A 19009-nucleotide genomic window follows, 5' to 3' on the forward strand; every position below is an offset into this window, starting at 1 on the left:
GTCCAGGGAAGGTTAGAGTAAGTGGAAATATTGGTTATATGAGACACTCTTCTATTTTAGGAATTAATCAGAATCTTGGAACTCCATCATAGCACTCACTGTGGAAGCAATTGCTAAACTGCAGTACAAAGTGGTCAGAATTAACAAGAATTCTTATGCTTTGGAAAGTAGGTCGAGAGACTGTCCTATCTGACAAGTTACTAGATCACACAGAATTTTGATCACTGAACTGTTGCTTACTTTGGTCAGATAGTGCAGTAGTACATGAACGTGCTGGCTGGGTTATCTGTACTACTGTCCCTAACTAGATGGAATGAGACCTGGTCAAGTGTTTGAGATAACTTCCTCTAGTGGCTGGCCTACAAAGCGGATGTAGATGAAGATTTTTCAAAGGAACAAATTACAACAAAGACCCTAACTCCTATTCATTTCCAATTGGAGTTAGGCACCACTCTGCCATCTGTGCCTTTTGAAAATCTCCCCCTTAAGTCTACTGACAGCTAACAGGAGGTTCCGCTTCTGCTAATGCAGTAGTGCCTTATCCCATGCCACATTGATGTGACTCTGGTTTCGGAAGTGTAGGTCTCTGTGGATTGTTGCACTGCTTTATTATTTGTATTACTGTAGAGCATAAGAGCCCTAGACATGGACCAGGACCCCATGGTTCTGGATGTTGTACACACACAGGACAAAAACCGCTCCTGCCCCAGAGAACTCTTTGAATATGCCACCTTATCTCTGATTAAAAAAAAAAAAAAATCCAGAGGATGTCAGATAGGTCGTATTGGAATCCATATAGGGAATTCTGTTTGACATATACAGTGCCTACCACTGTATTTAAAAGGAATTGTATTGGTTTAGAGCAGTGATACTCTACTGGTGGTTCTCTTCATAGGCTTGGTGTGGCTCTCCTCATGGGTTTTAGCACCTCATCCCATGTCATCATGTGAACCTACATATGGTGTAAAACAAGGAAAAGGCGTGTAAAAGAATTGAATGTGGTCTTCTGGGTCGTGTTTTAAAGATATATAGTTTCCCATTGTCAATGTAGCACGTAGTTATTCGTAGTGAGGGCAGTGAAAACAGTGCTTTCAGATGTGGGGAGACATCCCTGTGGCCCTCTGCAGCAACCTGTCTTGTCACTTAGGGCTAGGTCAATGGACTCCAAAGAAAAACCCGTTTGGCATTCCTCAGCTGCAAGGATATTGACAATGATACAGGACCTTGATGGCTGAGTCAGGGGAGAAGGAACTGGCCAAGGGTCCTACTGTTTCTGACACAAGTGCAGTAAATTCCTTCCCAGCCCTGAGTGGGTCAAAAAGTAGATTATTAAATGTCTGTAAACCAGCTAATGAAGTGCTGCCAGGAGAGGTAAATGGTTTGGGCTATTTATCTTGATTTTTTTCTCATTGTTGCAAAGCCTTGCATGAAATCAAATGTCTCCTGCCTACCATCTGGGAATTTCACCAGTATCTCTCCTCAGTTTGCAGATGGCGTCTATTTGGTATTGCTCATGGGTCTGCTTGAAGACTATTTTGTTCCACTCCACAACTTTTATTTAACGCCTGAAAGTTTTGATCAGAAGGTGAGTAGAAATTCCAGTTTGTGCTCCTCTCACTATCATATCACACATGCAATTTTCCATCCATTGGCTGAATTCTCTTCATGCTCAATTAAGCCAGAGTATAGCATATCCTTTCTTTCAAAGGCTGTAGCAAAGATGCATTCCTTGTACCATTTGGCAGTTACTAGAATCTGTACTTTAAAGGTTGACTGTAAATCCCAGTGACTTTGCCAGTGGTGTAAATCCCAATGACTTTGCCAGTACCTCCTGAATGACTCCAGCAGCTAGGCTAAGAAAGGCATTCAGCACGTGAATACCTATAAACATATTTAAGAGAAGAGATGCTAGGTCCTGCGATGTCCAGCACAGCAGTGGTCAGATGATATTTATAAACCCAAAGGGTATAAAATAATAAATAGTTTACACTTACATAGAACTTTAACATGTTCCAATTGAATTACTTATTTAATTATTATTACAGCAATGCTTAGAGACCACTCTGAGACCAGGGCCTTATTTTGCTAGGCATCGTATATAGTCACAATAAGAGACAATCCCTGCCATGAGCTGCTTACAATCCAAGAAAGGCAAAAGGTGGGAGACAGGAAGTCTTATCCCCATTTTACATATGGGAAACTGAGGCACAAAGAGACTAAGTGAGTTGGCCAAGCTAGCACAAGCAGTCAGTACCACAGTGCCAGGAATTGAACCCAGTAGTCTCAGTCCAGTGCCTTCACCACAAAGCCATCCTTTATCTTTCCTAATTTTTGTCACTTCCCTGTAAAAAAGGGAAATAAGTAATATTACCTCTTGTGTGCACGAGGAACTGAGGCAGAGCGGTGGTGACTTGGCCAAGGCCACACAGCCGGTCTCTGACAGTACTGGGATTAGAACTTGTTTGCTGAGCACCGACAATGGGATTGACCCTGTACCAGACACACAGTCAGACATAGACTCTGATCCGGCAATGAGCGTCCCGTAGGCAGCATGCAACACAAAGTCCCACTGAAGTCAATCGGAATCTACACCGGCTCAGGGATCTGCTTGTGTACAAGTCTCTTCAGAATTGGCAGGGCCATTGTTTCTGCCCCAAAGGGTTTATACTCTAGGTGCACAGACAGCACTCTAGGAGACCCAGAGGAAAACTCTAGCTAAGCATTTTCATATATTACTTTAAATTTGGTAAGATACGAATGATGGCGTCTGAGCTAAAGTGGGTTATTGTGGATGGGCATATCAGACGAAGTGAGCTATGAGGAGAGGGTAAGGATTTGCCAGGCTGTTGCAGGGAAGTTGTTCCATTGGACGGTATAGACCAGTGATGCCTAGAGCGATAAGCAGGTTGTGAATATTGCATGCCATTGGGAGGGGCGACAGGTCATCCATGCTGGACCTTCCCAACAGCCATAGAGAGGAGGGCCAGTGCTGGCTGCTGACTGCCCACTAGGGTTGGGTCCCATGGGCCCTCCCTCGCGATGGGGGTGCCACAGGGCTGAAATTGAGTGAGGGGCATTGCGACCTGGTGCACGGGGGGCCGCAGTGTGGCTGAGGTTTGGCCCTGCCATTCCCCCGTCATGGTGGAGGAATGGCAGGTCCAACCCTGAGTGGCAGAGGGGCAGCCAGCTCTGCTCCTCCTCACTGCTGCTGGGGGGCTGGCTCCTACACCAGGGCTTGCCTGTCCTCGTCCCACTTTCAGCAGCTCGTTTCCCCTCTGCTCTGCCCACAGGACTTGCTGAGTGACAACCTCAAGGCCTGCTACAAGTAGGAGAAACTGCAGGGCGTGCCTGCACGGGGTAGCTGGCTGGGAGAGGGGCAGCAAGGAGCCCTGGAGTATATCATCTGAAAAATTTCAGGGATGGTCCTTGGTGTAGATATCCTGATTTACTGTTAGCCTCCATGCTATGTAATCCTCCTCCATGCTATGCAGTGGTGCAAGTATGGTGGTACGGTCTGGTACTCCATACCGGTAAGATATTCATAGCTGGTATGGTGTACCGGAAAGACACAGGAGGAGCCTGCTCCACTCCCAGCCCTTCCATGCAGCTGCATCTACTGAGTCCTCCTGCCTGGAGTCTGTACAGCAGCCATGCTGGAGGACAGGGGTGTGGGAGGTGGGGTTGATGGTGGTACAGCAACCCACATGCTGCTCCTTTCCCTGCTGCGGTTCCCAGGAGAGCCCTGAGCAGCCCTGCTGGAGGACAGGGCTTGCGGGGGTGGGATACAGCAGCTGCTTCTGCCCCACATTCTTCTGCTCTTTTCACCGCTGCGGTTCCAGAGCCTTGATCTCCCTGAAACCTCAGCAGTGAAAGGAGCAGAACGTCGGGCTGCTAGGCGGCCCCACACCAGCAGCTCCTCCAAACAGCTGTGTCTCCTGAGTCCTCCTGCTTGGGGTCTGTACAGCCCCTTTGAGGCTGGCTCCTTGTTTTGGTGGGGTTCTGTGGTGGCTCTGGTCTGAGCGCATAGTGCATTCCGGGGTTATGAATAGGAGTGAAGCTGGCTGCATCAGGGGTTGGGATGTTAGTAAAGTTGCAGGAACTTAGTACTCTTTAAGGGCACGATCCTGCAAAAAGCTGAGCACCTTCAGTTCCTGCTGACTTTAGTGGAGGTGGTTGAGACCCAGCGTCTACCTGGAGGAGCCCAACACCTTAAAGGACTTGGTCTTCACTGCCCAACTCACCTTTGATGGATATAGCTCATCCTCATCAGAAGGGATCGTACTATATATACCATGGAGCAAAAAATATATTGTACCAAATTAGGAAAGTATTTTAACTGGCTGAAGAGTTTGCTGAAACTCCTTGCTCTGTTAACTGATGTTGATCCTGCTGAGAAACAGCAATGTGGGTTTTGCCCACTCCCTGAGGCAGGTGATTAGTTGCCAGATGTGGATGTATGGGAAGTAGGAGTGGCTTCCTGGACAGAAGAGAATCCAGGATGTGGTCTGAGAAATCCTATGAGAGAAACGTCTAGAAGTAACTGAGCCTGAGGATAAGATCTGAGTAGTTCTTCGTTATCTTAGAGTTTTATTTTCCTAATAAACAAATGCCAAGGGAGTGGGTGGTGATGGACTTCATATTCTGTGTGGACTGTGTTTATAGAGCAGGTTGGAAAATATTTTATTACTTCATTAAAAAAACCCTCAATGGGTGGTACTTACCTTTTTCTTCAGACTCTTTCTTTTTCTCTCTCTCTTATGGGTTGAATTTTCTTGAGTATAAAATCGTACAACACATAGCTATAGTGTTATAGCTACTCAGCTGTGATTGTGTTGTTGCTTGTTTATGTCTAGCGGCATGAGATTCATGCTGAACTAAAGTTATTAGATATTGTTTTGAAACAGACACAGAAGAAGAAAGTGTGTTCGTGAGCATGGGGGAGGGATTAGTTAGCTTTTATTTGTGGACTGTGCATCTCTTTCTACCTCTGAAATTAGTTTTGCCTAAATAAATCAAGGAAAAACAGGAGTAGGAGGAAAGATTACAATTCTCTTCAATTAACCCAACAAAGGGCGCTTTTTCTTATCCTACTGCAAAGAAGTTTTGTATGCTTAACTCCCTCACTCACTGAGATAAGTAGTTTTAATTAAATCTCCCCCCTCATGCCACATATCTCCAGAGTCAGTCACTTAGGGGACAAAAATACAAAGATATCTTTACCCAAATTACCTTTCCATGTGCAGAGAAGAAGAATTTCTTAAACTTCAGTAGGCATCCAGAAGAAAAGCTGATTGCTCACGTTAAATCCTTTCAGACTAACATTCTCTCTAAGAGGTTTCTCTTCTAAGGGCTTGTCTACACCGGCAATTTACAGCGGTGCAACTTTCTGGCTCCGGGATGTGAAAAAACACCCCCCCGAGCGCAAGTTTCAGCGCTGTAAAGTACCAGTGTAGACAGTGCACCTGCGCTGGGAGTCACACCCCTTGTGGAGGTGGGTTTTTTTTAGAGCGCTGGGAGAGCTCTCTCCCAGCACTGCGCCACGACCACACAGCGTAGACTAGCCCTAATTAATCCTTCTCATATTTTCTTTCCCGTGTGTCTCCCTGTTCTGTTCTCTGACTTCACCTTAATTCGAAGAGTACTTTTTTGTGGATTACTGTTGCTGCTTGGTACTAAGTTTGTAATGATCTAGTGAAAATCATTTGAAAATGTTAAGCCTGACCTTACTTCTAATCTCTCTGTCTTGTCACCTGCTTTCTGATGAGTAACTGCTGTTAAGTTCCTTACTGCATTGATGGCAGATGATCTGTTCCTTGGAGTCTGAAACACTATAACTTACCTTGAATATACAGACAGGAAGAGCTTACCAGGAATGCAGATGTTTCTGTCCTCATATAAAGGCTCTGACATCTTGACTTCTCCACGTCCCTTCCTGCCTTACATTTGTATGATTTATTGATCTCAGTAGCGCACCAGTCTCCAACACAGAGACTTGATTGTTCTGCCAAGCTTTCATGGGTTTCCTAATTCAGACTGTACTCATTAAATTTTTGACTCTTTAAATTTGGAAACTTCCTTCTTAAATGAGTCCCTCAGTCGATTTGATTTCTGTTGCCTTTACTCCTGGGAGGAAAACACCTGGGATTCAGATCAACAAATGTTGTTGATTTTAAAACCAACAAAATAAATCCCAAGATCATTATTTCTGATGTCAAGAGAAGGGAGAAGAAAGTAACTGCTTTTTTACTGATTTGTTAGAATTTGGAAATTTATTTCAATTGCTTTTTTGCAGGTCCATAATGTTTCCTTTGCTTTTGAGTTGATGCAAGATGGAGGGCTCAAGAAACCAAAGGCTCGTCCTGAAGGTAATATATACGCTGTAGAGGCATAAACTATTTATACAGACAGAGTGGCAATTACATCTCTTGTGTGACTCCATTAAAGTCAACAGGGTTACATCAGGAAATGATGTGGGTGTATGTATTATATATGCACACATGGTAAAACTTTGTTTATCTGACTCCCTTTTTATCCAAAAGACTCCTTATGCATATCTGCGTTATCTCCCTTAATGTGCATCATAATTGGAGTAGACTCAACTATTAACAGGTTCAAGTCAGGCCCATGATTTTAGTAAATGATAGTGCTATGTGATAGCTGTCCAGTAGCCTATGTTAGATCAGTTGGTGCTCTCAGTTCTTTTCCTAGTGGAAAATTTACATAAAAAATTAGCACTAATTTGCTAGCAACTTGATCACAGAGACAAATAACTGAGGAGTTAATTTTGTTCCTGTGGAAATCAGTGACAAAAACTCCCATTTGCTCCTATGGTGCAGGGCTAAGTACTGAACGAGCATGAAGACTGAATTGTGCTTTTGACTTTTTAAAGGTTGTACCTTTGAGTACCGAAGCTAATTAATGGAGCAGTGTCAAGAAGCTTGCACTACCTCTGCACTGTTTGCTCTTTGGCTAATGAGAGGAATTATGTCATCTTGACTGTCAATCGAGCAATCTTCATTTTCATTATGACTACCCCAGAAGTGACAGGTAGCTTAGCCTGACCATTACTGCAGGAAAGCTATTCAAAACAGTGTTACTTCACTCTTTGCTACAGACTCCATGTGGTTTGCCCTCTGATTCAGTGTACAGCAGAGGATGTTGTAGTGAGAACTGGGACAGGTTTCTGTGTCAACATAGTCTTTAAATCAGCTGATTATTGTACCCTTTAGGAATTAAATTTATTAATAAAAGTAGGAGGGCAAAGTTAGTTAATATGGCAGTTGTCTTGGTCTGCTTATCCCCCGATTCACATTTGCTACACTGGGTTGATTGAGGGTGCTGATATACCGCACAGAGCTGGGATTTCTGTGGAAGGGAAAGTAGCATCGGAGGCTGTGCTTGTTGCCAGTAGTTTCATTTCGTCTTGCTGTGGAATCCTGGCACTTGCAAACATTGGTGTCCCTTTGAATAACAATTTGCGGTGGTGCAGTTTCTCACGCTCCACAGAATGTTTTATGTGTGGGACTCACTGTGTATGCCCTGCTGTACTGGTGTCACTTTGTGCCTGAAGGGACCGGAAAGCACCCCACTTTGCAGCTTACGTGCTTTCTGCGGTACTCGCAAGAGACAGGTCTAGTGTTCAATTGAATATTTTAGTATATCCTGCTCCACTCACTCCCACCCCAGTAAAATATCATGAATCATCGTGTGTGGTTTATACAACACTGCCCAAATTACAGGCCACATTCTGGCCTTCGTTACAGCCATTCAATTTAACAAACACATCTGAAGGCAAAATTTTGCCCTAAGTCATTAAAATAGAGTGAATTTTAGTGGGCTGCTTGATTATTTTCCTAAGGGATTTTGATAGGCTGTAGAGGTATTATTCATTTAAACTCTATTTTAGGCTATTTTTAGATTTACTGGCACCTTTTGTCAGCATTCTGTCAGTGAGCACTGACTGGGCTTTGGCCACACAAGCTTCCTCTTACAAGGAAGATTGAGATCATGCTTTTTTGGGGTATGTCTGGGTCCTTCCTGTCAGTGCTTCTCATCTCATGACCTATAATTACGTATGCAGTGAGGCTATATCTGATATCACATTACTTTTTAATCTAGCAGACAAAGGTCTAACAAAATCCAATGGCTAGAACTTCTTTGGAAGGAAAAATTCAATTGGAAATAGGGCATACATTTTATAAGTGAGAGTAATTAACTAATAGAACAAATTCTCCATCACTTGAACTTGTTAAATTAGAAGTTGATGTGTTTCTGAAAGATACGTTGTGCTGACGCACAAGTTATTAAATTCAATGCAGGAATTACGTGGTCAAGTTCTCTGGCCTGTGTTATGAAGGAGGTTAGACTAGAAGATTATAGACCCTTCCGACCGTAAATTATATGAATCATTACATTACATTAGCAAGTAAAAGACTTGGGTTTATTCCTTTTCAGCAGGAAGAGTGAGCAACATGTCATAATTCCCTCCCCATCGCCTCCCACCATGTGAGGCAGAAGTGGTGGCAGTGGCTCAGAAAGGAGACCGACCTGGTCTTCAAGGGAGGTCTCTAGGTTACAGGACCTTGAGAATAGGACAGAAGGGAAGAAGTAAACCAATGGAGTAATTGGAGATGGCACAGATACCCTAAGAATCCCTGAAGGCAGAGGACCACCTGTCACCTTACCAAAAAAAAAATCATCCCATTTTATCTTACCTGTAAAGTGATTATTGCAGTTAAACTGCACTGTTCACTTATCTTGCAGACCAGGTACTATAACAAAGAACAGAGACGATGGATCTCAGTACTTGGCACCTAGAGATGTAGTCCTTGATCCTGGGCTCTAGTGGAGCTGTGCTTAGGGCAGCAGTAGACGCGGGCTTTATGTCACCTTCATGCTCCCCCAATGCACAGGGTTGCTGGAGGTTAATTAGGTCTCAGGCAGAGATCAGAGCAGCCTCAGAGCTGCTCTAATTCCTAGCTGCCTGCAGTGGGCTCAAGGGGGATTGGTGGAGCTCAGTGCTTTCTGGCCACTCTTCCCGCCTTTGGAATACTGTGTGTTGGCTGGATGGTGTAGAGTTGGCTATGCAGGCTCTATGCCAGGTGTTGATTACTCATATCACAGCATCCTCAGCTAGCCTCATGGGCCAGCTTTAAGGGTGCTCTGCACTACCAGAACTATACATTTGGTATTGGAACTTCAAGTTGGCTGCCAACACCATTAGGTTGAATCTGCCTGTAGGTTTCGTTGGCCCACACCAAAAATTCCCCTTGGCTTGCTGATTGTGGAGGATGTGGCTAGTAAGAAACTTTGCTCCTTAGGGCTAAATTCACATTTAAAACTGTCTGAAGCAACTCGATCTGTTGCACAGAATGTACTAACACATTCCCAAGCCATTTGGGAGTGTTTTGCTGCTAGGGATGCTGTGGTGTTAAACAGCTTCCTACACCTTCTGGAAAACTTTGATATACAGAAACAATTCTGCTAAAACTAGGACTTTTCTTCCTGTGTTATAGTGGTCATTTTCATGCAAGCAAGATCTTTCTTAGGCATTCCTCTGCTCCTGCTGCTTATGCACACATCCAAGGATCAGGAAGAGAGGATAGCATGGAGCAATTGCATGATGCTGGGAATGGTAATTAGATATGTGGTTTTTCACTTCTAAGTCACCACTTCAAATCTGGCCAAGCTGATAGGAGCTGCACGTCATTTAGTAATGGTGGTGGCTGTCCGGAGGTTTGTGTAAAATAGTTAATTTCTTCCCAAACAAGTGTGTGCAGCACAAATCTGTCCCCTCAAGTGGCACTAATTGAGAGCCAGTTGGCCATCCCGTCACGGAGGCTGAGAAGCATATGTTCATGGAGAATGAATTTCTCTCCTACCTAACAAGGGGTCATTTCAGGCCAGGCACATTTGTGGGGCACGGTGAGGAAGCCTGTGCTGTGTCCTCTCTGTGGAGCTCTACAGCCAGCATGTGCTCACACGTATTCAATCCACGTGTTAAACGAGAAAGACAAAGAGCCTCCTTTCATGCAACTGTGCAAAATAATAGATGAAGAAAGGGAGGGTGAGATGAGGCTGAAACCCTGGTGTGAAGCATAGGGGGGCTTGTGAAGTGTCATCTAAAGAGTGAAGCAGGTGCGAGAGAGTGTCATGGGAATGATTTTTCCAAGCAGGCTGTGGATGTTTTATTGTGCCTCAGATTGGTTTCCTCAGCTTAAAGAACTGTGTTTTTCCTCTCTTCTGTGCTCCTTATTGTTCTTCTCTCACATGTCACTTTTTTGAGAATGGGGTTTGTGGGTTTTTTTTGTTTTTACCTGTCCTCCTTCCTCTTCTTCCACTCGCACTGTCTCCTCAGTTATTTTCCTCTTCCTGTTCCCACTACTTTTCCCTCCTATCCTCTCCCTTACCTACATCTTTACCTGCTGCTTTTCCTCTCTCCTGCGCTGTCGACGTTGGGAGATACTCTCTTCAGTTTTGCAAGGGCACTCTGTGCTGTACTTTCCCCTGGGCAGCCTTTGGAATGTACCTCTCTGTGGCACTTCCTCTATGTTATCGTAGCAACAGGACAGGAAGAACAAAGAGAGAAGCTCTCTCTGTTGTGCATCTGAGGTGAGGGAATACCAAGCCCATGAGCAATAAGCATGAAGTTTGCAAAGGGGAAGAATGGGGAGGGTGGAAAATGGCCTGTCATTATAGTGGACTGTAACTGTTCATGCACTCTTCCCTTCCTTGCTCTGATGAAAATTTACCCACACTGCAGCACAGTGAGAGGGGGGACACAGGAAGGTTTGCACACAAAGCAGGAGTTTAAGTTCAGCTCACTACATAGCAAGTCATTGCAGAGGTTCTAGATATGTTGGGTTCAGAACCTCACAAGAAATATACAATTTGGACTTAAATCCCCACTCTGGACACCTGGTTAGCAGTGTCCCTGGTAGAAACTCACTAGAAATTGTTAAAGCTGTGACATGGTATCTAATATGGAGTATTTTTCAGTTATTTGTGAGATATCAGGTCTGAGTCAGAAGAACCCTTCAGTTTATGATAAATTGTAGATCAGAGAGGGATAAGAGTTCTTTTTTTTTTTCCTCCCTCCAGAGAGAAGTTAAAAATATCAGTGATTGAAGTAATGGCTAAAGTTTCTTGAAGTCTAACATATGATGCTATCCAAGGGAACTGGGCCTATTTTTTAATTTTTTTTATTCTTTTGAGTTCACAGATCAGAAGACACTTTCTTCCACTCATAGGAAACTGGGAGGTAGTACTAAAGCAACCTAAGAATCTCTCCTTTTCTTCCACAGATGTTGTTAACTTGGATCTGAAGTCTACCCTCAGGGTTTTGTACAACCTGTTCACAAAGTACAAGAATGTTGAGTGATCCTGGAAGCTGCTAAGATGTTAATCCTCACAACCTTCTTAAGGGGAAAAAAAAAGAAAAGGAAAAACAAAACACCCTCTATGTTCCCTTTGTGCCTTACACTATATTCCATGCTGCATGATGGCATTCCTTCTCCTGTTCACATTATCTCCATGTAACCCTTTGCATGACATGCCCGCTGAAAATACGTTGTGTATTTTATGTTAGCTCCCTTTTGAAATCTCATTTTTACATCTTTGCTCTGAGATCCTTGCGTGTCTGTTTGCTAAAGTCAACAAGCTTTCTTGTTATGTTGATAAAGAATACTACTAGTTACTTTTGATAAACAGGAAAAACTTGAACCCTTCTTGAGGGGACAATGCCTATATATACTTTCTTTTGTAAACTACTTGGTTACCATTGGTGGTGGAAGATACGCTAGGCTTGAGTGTTAGAAATACAAAGGCAGACCCTTGCATTGCAATGTATTTAGAAACTGCAGTTTCCATTAAATAAGGTTTGTGTGTGTTACTATATTTGTTTCCAAGGACACCACCTGAAACTGTACCATGAGGGCTTTTTCTATCTTTCATGTTAAGCTCATACTACCCAGTATTATTTCCACTTGATGTTTACACACAATTAGCCTAGAAATGGAATTATTGCCAAATCCGGTCATAGCTGGTTTTCTCTCCCTCCTTTTGTGCTGAGGAGGGAGCTGTAGCCACACTTGAAATGTGTAGTCTGGATCAGCTCGGTGAGGAGCTGATCACGGATGGACGGACTGGATTTATCCATTCTTTCTAACCCTTTGTGGAATGAGCAGGGGGAATAACAGTTTAGTTGCTTAGACGTGCAAGGTTGACCTTTATTTTCATGTGGAAAAGCTAAAGTGCCTGCTCCTGCTCTCACTGAAGTCAATGGCAGTTACAGCGTTAGAGAGCCCAAAGTCTGTGAACAGAACTACAGTTTTTGTTTTGAAAATTAAATGGAGCAAGGTCATTTTTCAATAAGATTTTGCCTCTGCTTCCTGGGTTATTCTGGACAACGCCATATAATGTACACCAGTATCGAACACATTGGACTGCACTGAATTTGGAACAGTTTAGAGGTGGATCCCAGGGCTGAAAATAACATAAGTTTCCTTTCAGTGATGCTGTGATGAGTTGATTTCATCCCATCATCCCCAATGATACTTTGCTACTGCTGTGTACTCTGGACTCAGTGGTATAATCCTTAGGCAAAACTCCCATTGAAGTCAGTGGGAGTTTGCTTGAGAAAAGACTAGACACTTTGAATGTATCTACCTTGACACAAGACACATTGACAGCACTAGATGGATTTCACCTGATTGTGCAGACATATCTGCGTGTCTAATGATGCTATAGGTAGTTAAATGTACAAAGAAGGCAAGGCTAGGATGTGGTTTATGTGAACAGGTTATGGGCAGGGCTATTAAAAGAAATAGTATTATAATATCAAAGTAAGTTATTTGTGAGCTATGTATTTTATAGCATTCCTTCCCTCAGAATGTGGAGGAGAGATGCAAAACCACTATATTATTGCTTTCTGTTTATCACATTAGTCACACTTTATGGGCTGCCAGGTTTTATGTAAAGCATTTAACAGAGCGGCCTATCAAGGAAGGCAGTGTTACTGCATTATCTGGGCCAAGTTCAGTCCTGTTGTAAGCAGAGGCTCATCTCACATTGACTACAAATGAAATGCATCTGCTTACACCAGGACTGAATTTACCCTTCAGTGTTAAAGACCAAAAGGAAACGCGTGTCCCCTTACTGTGCTATGTGAACTGTGGTGTAATTGTACAGAAGAGTCTCTCTTCATTAACATTTTTGTCTCAGCTTGACACTTTAACAGTGACTTGCAAAAGGAGAAAACACTTATTTTTTGTTTCTTTATGAGGTATAAAAGGTGGCCTAAGGGGACTAGTGTCCAAAAAAAAAAAAAGTGGGAGGAGGTTTCTGCTTGTTTCTGTTAGAAATTCAGCTCGCATCTACCATGGAAGATGCTGTGGTGACTGAAGAACTAGTGAGTTAGATTGTAAGGATTAGATTCACAAAGGAATTTAGGTGCGTAACTGGGTACCTAAGTCCAAAATTTAGATCCTCAACTCCCCTGCTTAGCTCTATATCCCTAAACTCCTACTTAAACTCAAATATTGGATATGAAGTGGAATTGCTCCAACAGGAGAGTGTGAGAGCCCCACCCCAAAAAACCCCATAAGCCAGCAATTAAGGCTACACGTAGGAGTTGAGAGAACTGAGTTCGAGTCCCCATTCCAAGTCAGGCAGAGTGGTGATTTGAACTGAAGTTGGTTTTGCACATCTCATGCGAGTGCTCTAACCACTGGGCTATTAGATAGTTCTTATATGAGTGCTCCTGTAGCCAGGGGACTGCAGGTTTGGGACCTTTAGTTTGTATGCCATGGGCAAATTTCCAACAGGATGCTTTCAACTTAAGAAGGGCTTCCCCAAAAGTAATCAGTTTTAAAACACAATTATCTTGATATAGCACCCCACCAACTAATGTTTATTTCATTCCTAGTCTATCACATAACTAATGTGTGGGTTGTAATGGGCTAATATGTTGTGGGTTAAAGCTTAAAAATATAGGCCTCCCTCCATCCATGCTAAAGAACAGGATGGTTAACATTTTGTTCACGTTACTGGAAATTTTGAATTCTGCCTCTTAGTGTAGAGTTGTGTAGAAAAGGCCAGGGAATTCTGAGGCTTGTGGCGTAGTTCGTGGACACTGCATGCCCAACATTCGAGCTTCCACATTTCTATATGGTTAATGAGATTGGCTGCCTGTACAGCCTGTGTAATCTGCCTTGTAGATTCACCATCAGAACTGCGGATTCAGTTCCAGCCAGTCGTCTTTCAGCTTGCTCTACGGCTCAGAAGAGGCCTGAGCTATGGTCAGCTATGCTCTAACGTTTCACAAGACTGCAAAGCAACAAAAACAGAGTTTACATCAATGCAAAAACTTACAGAGCTTTCTTTTCCCCACTAATAGAAACCCAATGCTTTGTGTATTAATGTATTTTAAGAATCTTTTCTACTATTTTTTAACAATGTGCACTCTGGATTTCTGTTAATAAAAAAAAAACAACACAAAAAACAATCTTGCAGATGAGATACTGCACTTGTCATACCATGGACAAGTCTGGCTTAGTGAGAGTGTAAAAGTAGTGTACTGTAAGCAAATTACAATGCAATCCTATGTTTTCTAAAATCACAGCAGGAGTGTTGTGGAACTTAATGCATGGTTTGTGATAACTGTATTTATTCTAATAAACAAATGATGATCACATAGCTTTCTTGCTCTTATTTGGCCTGCTTAATGGATGAAGTTATAATAAAGGAAGGACTTGAATGAAGAATGCATTTAAATGAAGACCAAGAGGCCAATGAGATATTGGTTTGCATAGGCCTTAGAAGACAGAGCAGTCTGTCTCTCTGACGCTGGTAGAACAGCATATGAAGGTGCACCTCTCTGCCTGGCTCAGGGAATTTGCTTTTGCCCCATGTGGTGGCCCCTGCCATCAGTTGCTTTCTCTCCATCTCCCCTCCATGACTTGGAGTGCTTCCTCTTGGATGATTCAGTCCTTCGGCCAGTCACTATATAGTCTTCCCCCATTTTTTCCAGGGCAATGATGTCCCACCAGACAAGCTGTCCATATGTCCTCTCAGGCAGTCTTCTATTCCAACTCCAGCTCTGTGCCACGTTGCCAGTGGCTGATAGCGGAACCCAGGCCTGTCTACTACTCTAGGTTCCTGCCCAGGGACCCTGTGACTGCTGTTGCAGTCCTTGGACTCCTTCCTACCCACCTCTCCATCTCCTTGCCTTTCTCTGGGTTTACCCCCAGAGCTTCCTCCACTCCCCATGCCCACTTCACCTCATAGGCCTCTTGTAACACTCCCTAGTCCAGGGCAGGACACCAGAGCTTACTTGCCCCCTGGAGCTCTTCCTTGTCCCTGGCCAACACCTTTTCACTCTAGGCAGCAACTGCAGATCTGCTGCCTGCAACTCTTTCCTGTGCTTACTTCCTGGCTTTATAATGCTATCCCAATCCCCGCCTCCCAGCTCTGCCTCATCTGCCATTAGGCCTTATCAACCCCTGGGCCCCCTCCAGGTGCAGAATCTAAGGTTAGTTGACCCCTTCTGATCCATATTAACCAGCGCAGGGCTTGTGTGGGGTGGACACACCATCACACACCACTTAGACTATTGTACTTAGATTGGGCATCTTACCAGTAGAAAGAGATTGGGGGGAATTGGAGAACAGCAAAAAAAAATGACTGTGAATGCATCAGTGAATGATGGGAAGGCTTTAGACAACAAACCCCAGTTAGTGTGGTTGAATGATGAATGAGTATATATGGAAGGGGTATGGCAATCATCTACCAGTATCTGATGGGGATGTATGGTGAAGGAGAGGAATTGAGTAGTGCTTGGGGGCTATAACTTGGAGTAAGAATGTGAAATTTTTTAAAAAGAGAAAATTTAGCCTAAATGTGGTATATGATATCAGAGTGAGCTGCATTAGGCTGTGAAATAATCTCTCAAGGGAAGTGGGGGAAGCTTTACTGCTTATGATGCTAAAAACTAAATTGGACTAACCACTTGAATTTACTTCAGGGAATCGTCATGCATTAGTAACTGGATGGATATGACCTAGTAGGCTTTCCCTATTAGTAAGATCATTACAATATTTTAAAATGTTAATTAGACTAGGGGAAAATCTAAATCTGAAGAGCAGTTTTTCCTTTTCTGTCTTCAGAAAGAAAAGTAATCACCTGAATGGTAGGTGCTACTGTATACTTCTTAAGAGAGAGATGCAATGTCTGTGCAGTATGACCACAATTTTCCCTGTCAATAAAATACTAGGGGGTTCTCACTGCAGGCAGGGGGGTGTCTGTGGCAGGGGAGTGAGGAGGCGAGGGGAAGATGGGGGTAAGAGATGTGAGTGGCGGGTGGGGGACTGAGGAGGGATGCAGGAAGCAAGCGGTGGGCAGGGTGGGGTGAGGAGGTGAGCAGCGGGTGCATGGCCAGAGGGTGGATTCCCCCTTTGGGGAGGCTAGCCCCTGACTCCACCCTCTCTGCCTCCACCCTCCACCCCCAGCAGTTGGATGCCTGAGACCCCCTACAACTGGCGCCACAAGCCCCTAGCCCAGAGAAGCCCCAAGCATCCCGCCCCTGCTTGACTGGAGAGCCCTGGGCTGGCCAAAGCCCCGAGACATCCCCACACACACACACCTGTCCGGAGGAGCCCCGAGTCAGCCACAGCGCTGCCCATCCCTCCCCAGACCCAAGCCGCCTAGATATGTTTTTCATTATTATTTGGACTATTATGTTGAATTTCCTTTTTTCTTTATTATTTGGACTATTAGGTCAAATTATTGTACAGACAACTACTTTTCCCAAAAAAGCAAAAGAAACAATAATAAAAAAGACAAGAATACACAAAGCACCTTATTTGTGTTTCTATTCTGTTAGGTACAGTAAAGAATAGAGATAATTGTGCATTATTTTTATTATTGAGTTTGCAAAAAAAAACCCCATAACCTTCCATAAATAAATTACAATGATTTGTATGTATGTATGTACATATTACCTTATTAACTTGAGGAAAAATAAATAATTTTAGGAAAAAAGTGTCAGTGCGGCCACCAGCAAGAGTTGGTGGCTGCACTCTGAGGCCACCAAAAAATTTGTTGCGAGAACCCCTGGTTTAGATGCACGTTTACTGCAGTTATTATAGACTCTAGCAGAGACCATACTTGCTGACATCAGGGCTCTGAACAGAACTGTGGTTTCGTTTTTAAAATGTAACATAAGAACTGTGTGTAACTTGCCTCTTGATAATCTTCAAGCTGCTTTGAATGGAAGGCAGCAATTTCAACACAAGGATGCCCAAAACTTTATCCTATGATACGTTTCATACTTCTTTCCCATGACCTTGCCTTGGATAGACTCCTTGAGGAATACTTAGAGAATTATTAAAGGCAACATGCTGTCAGTTCTTTTATGTAAAATGTTCATATGCAAATTGATTATATTGGCAGAATGTGGCATAACGTCATCTCTTTCCTGTTGCTAACAAGCAAACCTTTTCTCTTGAAAACCACAGTGCAAAATGAGGAAGTAAGGGACTCTTCTAAACTGAGTGCAAAGAACTAGTCTCTCTTTTTGTTTCTTGCCTACTTTTCTCATCATGGTGTTCTAATAGCAGCAGTATAAAATTAGATGGATTGATTGAATCCTGACACATGCAGTTTTTATTTTTTCAGACTAGAAAGCCTTTTGTCACTAATTTTGAGCTTATTTGGAATACCGCTTTTGGCTTTTTCCAACAGGAAATAAATCAGTTCAAAGTTCTTGGTGTCCTCATCTGCAAAAGTAAGTGTTTCATGTATATTCTATGGTAGATTATAATTATGGTAGCATTATGAGCAGTAAAACATATGTAATAGCTCAATGAAATTTGGGGAACCAGATTGTGAAGGGATAGTAGACGAAAAGTTAGGTGATTTAAACTATTAATACAAAATGGTTCTTATGGCAAAATAACCATCTTATCTGCTATTTTCAGCAATTAAAGAACTGTTGCATTGCAGCTTATAATATTCTAGCAACTCTTGACATACCTGAAAACTTAGTGATTGCCCCTAGCAGAATGCAGAAAAATAAATAACTTCTGCCTTTCTCAAGAACTAAGAAAATTTAGGATATTGTCTCCGTAACTGAGAACACAGAACCAAACGATGCCATTTTGCAAGAAGAGTCAAGAGTAAGGCCAATATGATTTTAAAATTCCAATGCACAATATTATTGCAATCAGTATTCTAGCAACTGGAATAAAACAAGTGGTGTTCTCCATGTACCAGTAAATAATGCATGTGTGGATACAAGGCCAGAGAAAATAGTCTCATAGCAAAAGAATTAAAAAGAAAAACAGAAAAGAGAGTCTGCAGAGCCGCATTGCAGCAGGCCTGCATGAGCAGCTCCAATCTTAATACTTCTCCCAGCGCAAATAAGGAACTGAAATCAAAAAAGGATTCCAAATACATTCACGTTCCCCCATGATGTTAGTGCAATATGTACACCTTTAGCAGGCAGTTTTCTGAGATGTCTACAGAAAACCTGAGGGGGTTGTTTAGAACTGAAGCTGTTTCACTAGAGCAGGGATGGCCAAACTTACTGATCCGCTGGGCCACATACGAGAATCTTCAGAAATTCGAGAGGGGCTCAGGGCTTAAGCCCTGTGGGGCGTGCCTCCTGGGGTTCCTGCCCTGCGGTGGGGTCGGAGGGTCTAGGGAGTTCTGCCCTATGGCCTCCCACAGGGCAGAAGTCCTCCCTCGCTGTTGGGCAGAAGCCCCTAACCCCAGCATGTCTCCCCGGGGCAGAAGCCGAATGGGGGGGATGGTCGGCTTTGCGAGCTGCACTTTAATCGTAGAAGAGCCACATGTGGCTTGCGAGCCGCAGTTTGACCACACCTGCCCTAGAGTGTAACTTGGAGCCTGATCCAGAATCCACCTTAATGATAATAACTAATGATCCTATGAAATGCTGAGGCCCTCCGTTCTCAGCTGCTAGGCAGGTCATTGGATTGAGCCCTAAGCATAT

General features: G+C 43.4%; 2 protein-coding genes across 10 annotated transcripts in view; both read left to right on the forward strand.

The window, feature by feature from the left end:
• The window catches only part of PARVB (parvin beta), a 219384-nt gene that overhangs the window by 104101 nt on the left and 96274 nt on the right, over positions 1-19009 (forward strand). For 5 of the 7 annotated variants that reach the window (XM_050925031.1, XM_050925065.1, XM_050925064.1 and 2 more), the window contains exons 11-13: positions 1484-1585; positions 6293-6365; positions 11304-14694. In XM_050925031.1, coding sequence (XP_050780988.1) covers positions 1484-1585; positions 6293-6365; positions 11304-11380 — 252 coding nt within the window. In that variant the 3' untranslated portion in view covers positions 11381-14694. Of the gene's footprint in view, positions 1-1483; positions 1586-6292; positions 6366-11303; positions 14695-19009 lie in introns of those variants that run through there. The other 2 variants (XM_050925049.1, XM_050925040.1) reach the window with 1 other exon arrangement.
• The window catches only part of PARVG (parvin gamma), a 31644-nt gene continuing 30138 nt past the window's right edge, over positions 17504-19009 (forward strand). The window contains exon 1 of one of the 3 annotated variants that reach the window (XM_050925016.1): positions 17504-17782. In XM_050925016.1, the coding sequence (XP_050780973.1) occupies positions 17653-17782 (130 nt within the window). In that variant the 5' untranslated portion in view covers positions 17504-17652. The remainder of the gene's footprint in view (positions 17783-19009) is intronic. The other 2 variants (XR_007769648.1, XM_050925013.1) reach the window with 2 other exon arrangements.

The sequence above is a fragment of the Gopherus flavomarginatus genome, chromosome 1, assembly GCF_025201925.1.
Source record: "Gopherus flavomarginatus isolate rGopFla2 chromosome 1, rGopFla2.mat.asm, whole genome shotgun sequence".
NCBI lineage: Eukaryota > Metazoa > Chordata > Testudines > Testudinidae > Gopherus > Gopherus flavomarginatus.